Source organism: Rhagoletis pomonella, unplaced genomic scaffold (assembly GCF_013731165.1).
Source record: "Rhagoletis pomonella isolate Grant_MI unplaced genomic scaffold, Rhpom_1.0 Rhpom_scaffold_00014, whole genome shotgun sequence".
Taxonomy (NCBI): Eukaryota; Metazoa; Arthropoda; class Insecta; order Diptera; family Tephritidae; genus Rhagoletis; species Rhagoletis pomonella.
The window spans coordinates 7,843,251-7,851,327 of NW_023458568.1; the positions used below are offsets into that span (position 1 = coordinate 7,843,251).

Genomic DNA, 8,077 nt, shown 5'->3' on the forward strand with positions numbered 1-8,077 from the left:
AAAAGGTGTTCAGCCCCCCTTCTTTGGCAACACAGAAAGGAGAATTCGGGTACTCTTTATGAATTTGTACAACGATTTTGGGTTGCTGTGCCCAAACGCGTGAATCGAATCAAAAAACTTTTACACACACTTGTAGACACCAGTTCACGCTTTATTACAAAAATTTAAATTACTAAATCTGTGCACTAATTTAACAATAATGCCGGTTGGAAATATGGTATTTGTTGCAAATTTTTGTTATAAATTTGTATATACATTTTGTCGGCCGCTGTGGTGTAGTGGTAAGCAGTGCGCGCTTTCACTCACCAGCACCTCGGTTCAAGCCCTGGTCAAAGCAACATCGCAAAAAATTTAGAAAAAGGTTTTTCTTAACAGCGGTCGTCCCTCGGCAGGCAATGGCAAACCTCCGAGTGTATTTCTGCCATGAAAAACAGCTTCTCATAAAAATACAATCGCCGTTCGGAGTCGGCGTAAAACTGTAGGTCCCTCCGCTTTGTGTGACAATATCAAGGCGCACGCCACATTATTATTATATACATTTTTATATACAAGATATTTTTATAAACCACCCAGTAACCAAAATAGACATCACTCGGGCGGCAGCCCCAGGTTTACCACACAGAAAGGGAATTCTAGTTACCTCATCCTTTCCCAAGGTTACATCACTGGGGCGGTAGCCCCAGTTATGTCACACAGAGAGGAGAATTCTACGTAGTAAGGGTTATAATCCCTAAGCGCGGCCGAAGGTCGCCTACGCAGAAAGGTGTTCTCTGCAAAAGGTGTTCTGCCCCCCTTCTTCGGACGCAAGTTTAACTTGGTTTTTTCCTTGCAAAAAATCTAAAATTCCCCTATTTTCAAACAGCTCCCAAGGGGTCTTTAGGGGGGGAGGGTTGTGAGGGGTGACTTCATAAAGCGGCGTTCATCCTCCTTCGTTTAGGGGGGGTTTGGGAAGCCACGCCCCTCCCCCTCCGCCCCACCCATAAATCGTTGTACAAATAGCTAAAGATTTCCCGAGAATTCTACTGCCTGAGGGTTATAATCCCTAAGTGCGGACGAAGGCCGCCTACGCAAAAAGGAGTTGGACGCCTGGTTCCGCTAAAGTGCACTTTTACCCAAAATAGTTCCCTTTTTAACCGACTTCCAAAGGAGAAAGTTATCAGTTCGTCGGAATATTTTTTATTTATTTTTATTTAGTTTTTATTTTTTATTTTATTTTTTATTTATTTATTTTTATGTATGCATCGGAAAGGTAGTGTCTCAGAGGTGGTCCCATATTAATCTGGTTTAGATCCGATCATTGGATCATGAAATATATATAAATATATATATATTTTTATATGAGAATTGAAGTCGGTTTTGTTTTTTGCTTAAATATTGTTTATAAAGCAATCGCATTTCAGGCTGGCATATTTCAGGACGATTGGATGAGGATTGAGCCAAGAGCTTGTGTGAGCAAATCCAGTTTTTGGCGAAAAATGTCAGTTACGCGGTTTGGCAGAACGACGATACGCGGTTTGGTACTTTAAACGACGATATATTCAATTTAACCTAATATAATATGTATGTATAGTAATTTGTATTTCTTTAAATATGGACAGGACAAAACACACCGGACGCTTGAGTCTTGAAAACATGCCGATGTTGGGGAATCGTCGAGAGGACATTGAAAGCGCTTTGCAAGCAAAAAATATTCAGGAAGTCTTATCCAATTGTACTTATTTGGAGGACCGGTTAATTAATGTTCTGGGAATACGTATATATGGTACTCCTTGGCAACCAGAGTTTTGCAAATGGGCATTTAACTTGCCCCGAGGTGAAGCGTGTTTAAGCAAATGGAATCTTATACCAAATGATGTAGATATATTAGTGACTCATACGCCTCCAGTCGGTCATGGAGATTTGTGTTGCTCTGGCATACATGCCGGCTGCGTTGAATTGTTAAACACAGTTCAGAAACGTGTTAAACCCAAATATCATGTTTTTGGTCATATTCATGAAGGCTATGGAATTACTTCAGACGGAAACACTATATACGTGAATGCATCAACTTGTGATATCAACTATATACCTAAGAATCCACCTATTGTATTTGACGTTGCCTTATCAGTGTGCGCACTTAGCGCATGATTCAATAACTAAAGGTTTTGTAATAAACTAGCATACTCGTTCCACATTATAAATCGGTTCTTAACTTACTGGCCCTTATGCAGCGTTTTTGCTGCATTTAAAATGCAACATTTAGCACTTCCGAACATATGTTCTAGCAAATGTACAATTACGCGAGTTCGAAATCGTAAATTGAGCCAGATTTCTATCAGCATCACATCGTTGTTGAATTTGCTTAACTTTTCTTTATCCAAGTAATGTAAAATAATAAATGAAATCTCGATCCGCGATCACTGAAACGCAGCTAGCCACTGTTTACTCGAAAAAACAATGTTGAGCATTTAAAAATTTTTCTCATTAAATCATGTTCGAATCGTGGAAATTTTGGAAGATCACAGGGTTGCTTTTAGCATTTAGATTCTTAATGCAAAAATGGAGTTGCGTTTAGGTGACGAATTTTGTATGGATAAATGTACATAAATGTGCGTAAGCAAAAACAACCCATTATAATGAGTTGCATTCGATTTTCGAACTTCGCTGGTTATCGAAGATCGAAAGTGAAATTCGTATTATGAGCTATGCAACCGTGTCGAAGTTTTCGTTGAGTATGTTGTAGCGAAGTGTTAGAAAATGGTGAAAAATGTATGATTTCGCATTTGTTTTCTTACTTTTTGGCAACTGGACACTAATTTTAAACAGTTTTTATTAATTTCATGCTGTTCTAACGTCGGGAATACCAAACACAAGCTCGAAAGGCTGGTTTTACTTATGAAAGAAAAGCCCAATACTCAGTTGGCACGATCTCTGAGAACAAAATTTTAGATCTGTTTATGTATAGTTTTAATATATTTTAAATAGATTTGGATCACAAAGTTTCTTAAATATATTGTATGTCAAAATATATTCGAAATACTACACTTAAACAATCTTAAACGTTTTCTGCTCCTGTCCAGTTTTCTAAGCTCTCGTCCTCTGACTCCGTTGTACTAATTTTTACGTTTTTATAAACTCGCTTTCTTTTTTATTTCACTTCAATTTGTACAAATTTACATATGTACATATCGCACACCGTCTACAAAAAAGAGGGTAGTTTCAATAAACAACTTTTGACGGATAATACAATTTTTTGAAGTTTTATAAATTGTGAGTATTATCAACGGCCTTACCACTTTGATAATATTAAAACAATAAATCTGAGCATTTTCTTTCCCACATTTATACCAATTTAATAATATTTCAAATGAAATATCATTATCAGTGCTTGGTAATTTTTTTACTTACGTGGTTCGCACCTTTTTTCATTAAAAATATTAAAAATATGTAATGTCAAAGGAGACTTCATTGAAATTGTTCTTTTTATTTTAAAATAAAAATCACGAGAGCATTCTGTTGTTCTTTTTCATCTATCTTTCGCCATTTATCTGATTCTAAAGAATTCCCTTTTCAAATAAATTATTTTTATAATCGCCAATTCCATGTGAATAAATTGTTCTCATAATTTAACTTGCAAAACCAAAACAAATTGGGAAAAATTATTTTTGGTTTACTTTATAATTTTGGGAATATTTGTTCACATGAAATTCGTGATTCGTGATGAAATTCGTGAAAATTTACTTTAAAATTTATCATCAGATTTTGCAAAAAATTAGGCTTTGTGGTTAGCGTATCACCATTAACTTCAACAAATTTCGAATTTAAAATGTCCAATGCATGCAAAAAACTTGAATTCGGCTTGCGCAGATCGCCCTCCGATAGGCAATTAGCATAAGTATAATTTTGATCACTTTCTTCATCCGTTCTGAAACTTAGTTTCGTCAACCCCCTTTTTGAGATTATGCATTAATTTTCAGGTTCATCATATTCGACTTCTTTGAGAGAACTGATGAAATCTTCTGCTTAAAAAAAAAAAATTACTGCTCGTGATCAGGTAGCATGAATTTAATGAAATGTCATAATTTTATTAAAAGTCAAATGGTTAACAACAACAACGAATGTCATTAAATGAAACTACCTTCTTTTTTGTATCATGGTCACAACTGAAAATAATACGTTTGTCAGAAAATGCGAAAAACTATTTCTTAGCATATGATAATCATATGGGCAGGGCGACTTCACTTTAGTTTTCTTTAACAAATTATATCAAAAATTTGCTCCAGCTTTTGCTGAAAGGTAAATAAAAGCTCAACGTACATTTTTAGCGCATAATCTCAAAAATGCCAAATTTTGAGTTTCGACTCTTTTGAAGACGGTGTGCGATATGTATAAGCACACTATTTAGTTTGCTCGATTTGAAAACAAAACTTCTCAGCGGTGAAAAATATACTATTGTGAACAGCCTAAACGAGCGAAATTCACAATACCGCTGTTCTTCATCGAATGAGCGCCATAATACCAAATGAAAACTCGTTCGATCAGCACTTTCGACCACAGTCGAAGATTAAATGCAACTCATAATAGGGGCCACTACAAGGCGAATTTATACAAGGTTGTGTTCAAGGCGAATTCCTACAAGGTGGTGTTGTAATATCAGCTGATTTTTTCGCCTTAAATGTATTTTGTTTTTGCTTTTACTGATTTGACAGCACACCCATCAAAAGCAAAAACTAAATACATGTAAACTCGCCCCAAAGAGATTTGACATAACACCCACAATCCAAATACATGTGGTTGTTGTAATCTAAATTGGTGTTACACCACCTTGTATAAATTCGGCTTGGTGGTGTTGATGGCGAATTTAGATTTTCGCCGCGGTACTTCTTAATGTCAAAATGATGTGTTTGTTGTAATATGAATTCGACTTGATTACAACAAACACATCATTTTGACATTGGGAAGTCGCGCGGCGAAAATCTAAATTCGCCATCAACACCACCTTGTGTAAATTCGCCTTGGGCCACTGTCTTCATAGGGTTTGTATTTGACATTTCTTTACCAGTTTGCACACTTAGGGCATGATTAAATATTTAAAGGTTTTCTAATAAAGCAGTTTACTCGTTCCCACATTATAAATCGGTTCTTAACTTCCTGTCTTGTTAATGCTATGAGACAATCATACCTATTACGGTATCCGACGGATGTCATTCGCACGGATCTAATCCAATTCGCACTGTCGTAACACGCGAGGAAGAAGGAAAAGGTTTATGCAAATGACATCCGTTGGGCACATGCCTATTCCGGTCCGATTGAAGATATTCGCACGAGTGTAATCATTTACAGTAGCTTCCTATCACATTTCGAATTGGATTAGACCCCTGCGGGTGGCATCCGTCGGATACCGTAATAGGCATCAATATTTTGCCAATGGAGACCGCATATTGATTGTTTATTATTTTTTGGAAGTGAAACTTCTTATGCTGGATTTCCACTAGGCATTAAATGGCAAAAATGACAAATGACGAAGTCGGGCATTAAAAAATAATCGTGTCATTACATTAAAACAATAGTCTTTAAGTTCATTTCCACATGGCATTATTTTAAATGGCATACATTTTTTGTCATTTCAATGCCTAGTGGAAATCCAGAATTAGGCGGCGGTATCGCAAAAATGGAGAGTGTAATTTTTAAAACTGAAAATGTTACATGAGTAGAAGCAAGATATAATATAGAGAAGGGGAATAAAGAAAGAAAGCGACGTATGACGGCTATTCAAAGCGACAGCACAAACATCTTCAACGCGCGTGCATACGAGTACCTACACGTTCCCACGACAGTCGGGTCTACGTAACCGGAACGACCCAGATTTATATCTGGCCAAGGACTGTCACTCCAGCAACACTCCCCAAAAACTCTGGGGAATCTGTATGCGTTACAACAACAACAACAACAACAGCAACAACGAGTACCTACATACATAAGTACGTAGATATGTATATATGTATGAACCAACTCATTTCGCATTTCAGCCCTGCCGCTACCAAGCAATATATAAATGAAGCAAGCGTGCTTCGTGTAACTACATCCATTCGTACATATGTACGAATTAAAGCCATGTACATATGTTTGTATGGATATATATATATATATATATATATATATATATATATGTATGTACATGTATGTGACAGCAATGTTTTCATGTATGTACGGGCCTGTTCGAGGCACATAATAAAAGCGGCATTACTGCCGTACTGATGAAAAATGGCACCATTGTTGCAACTGCCCAACTGATAATACATTGCTAGAAATTCACACAGAATGCGATACTTTAATAATTCGCGTAACACTGCGGTTGTGATTGCAACTCGAATAAGCCCTGCATATCTGTGTTCGTATGGAATAGTAGCTTATGTTGAAAACTGGCTTTAGTATAATGCGGCATTCGCAGCATACGATTGCGAATGACTGACTGGCGCTGAGCCGTTGTAGAACTTTTGGCAAATAAACGTGCAAGAAATAGTTCCGATATTAGCAAGTCAATATTCTTATTAAGTCTTATCAAAAAATTCCTTGTCGTTTAAAGAATAAAGGGAATGCCGCATTATACTAAAGCCAGCTTCCCGACATAAGCTACTATTCCATACGAACACAGATATGTTTGAATGGTTCTACTTATATTTGTATGTATTTCGTCTTTCATAGTATAGCTTCATATTCATAGTACAGCTCGGGTCGGGTTTACGTAACCGGAACGACCCAGATTTATGTTTGGCCAAGGACTGTCACCAAAAACTATTTGGGGAACTTGTATGCTGCTACAACCAGGGTGTGGATTTGCCTCATTTTAGCTCCTCGCTCGCTCGTTAGTTTGCTCTGAGCTTGCGCAACTCACGAGCAACAGGCGAGGCTGTTTGCAAAATCACCCTGAAATTGTAAATATGGAAACTATGCATACGAAATAATGCATATGATGCTTTCCATTTCCAGACAACCGGTCAGGTACGAGCATGATTTTTAATTTCGACCAAACTCAAATACATTGTTTGTTGGTCCAAATAATGAGACACGTATTTTTTCTTTTGGCTCGGAAAAATTTTTCGGCCGAATTAAACGCGATTTTGTTTTTCAGGCAAAAATCGATTATTCGAATTGACAGTGAGAATGTTTTTTTAAAATGCCCATAACTTTGTCAAAATTTAATAGATTCCAACAATGCTTTTACTCAAATGTCAGTGATTCTTGTCACTTCAAGATAAAATGATATAATTATTGATTTTCATTATTTAAAATTTTTTATTTAACAATAAACAAAAAGTGCATATTTTTTTTTAAATTTAATTTATCAAAAAGTATTTTTTTTTCTCAAACTTTTTTACCGAGAAAGAGACACTTTGAACTACAATCAACCTAAATCTCTAATAGCGAAGATTTTTTTTTTCTGAGTTATGATTTTTTAAAGAAAATATACGTTTTTGTGGTACATACTACAATATTCTTAAATTTTTTCCACCATACAGTTTCGATTATAAAAAGCGGGAAAATGAGATTTTGTATTTCGAAACTGTATGGTGGAAAGTGTGTTCTAATATCTATTTGATACACAAAAAATGATCACGGCTGTACTTTTTGCTGATATATTACATACATATATTCCATTTAATTAAACAATATTTCAAGAACATGGAAATCCAGCATAACTTTAAAACTTTTCAGGTGTATTTATTAGAAAGTATGCTGGATCTGGCAAAGAATTCTATAGAGCGGGGGCAAAGTGGTTCCAAACCTAAAAGGAACGTACATATTTTAAACAAGATAAAAAATATTTGTTTGATTTATTTCAGGATTTTTCCGTTTTTTGAAATAATTTTTTTATTTAGCGTCTTTCAATAAAAATAAATGATAAACAAATTTAATACTTATTAATTATAAACAAAATTAAGAACATTTTAAAAAACCGTTAAGCCTCCTTTCCGGTCTATTATCAGAGCACACCGAAAACACTCCTATCTATCACTCCTGGCTATCATCGGAGGATTTAAGGAGTCCTTCTCACAAAATCATAGGTGAATAGGAGTCTTTGCTTCTTGGGGCACCG

At 35.8% G+C, this 8,077-nt stretch overlaps 2 protein-coding genes across 5 annotated transcripts in view; one reads left to right on the forward strand and one right to left on the reverse strand.

The window, feature by feature from the left end:
• Positions 1-8,077, reverse strand: part of LOC118749126 (ribose-phosphate pyrophosphokinase 1-like) — a 537,936-nt gene that overhangs the window by 358,176 nt on the left and 171,683 nt on the right. The window lies entirely within an intron of this gene.
• LOC118749192 (metallophosphoesterase domain-containing protein 1-like) overlaps positions 1-8,077 on the forward strand; it is an 11,688-nt gene that overhangs the window by 1,257 nt on the left and 2,354 nt on the right. For 3 of the 4 annotated variants that reach the window (XM_036483976.1, XM_036483977.1, XM_036483975.1), the window contains one exon: positions 1,599-2,180. The exons of the other annotated variant lie outside the window; for it this stretch is intronic. In XM_036483976.1, the coding sequence (XP_036339869.1) occupies positions 1,599-2,127 (529 nt within the window). In that variant the 3' untranslated portion in view covers positions 2,128-2,180. Of the gene's footprint in view, positions 1-1,598; positions 2,181-8,077 lie in introns of those variants that run through there. 4 annotated transcript variants of the gene reach the window in all.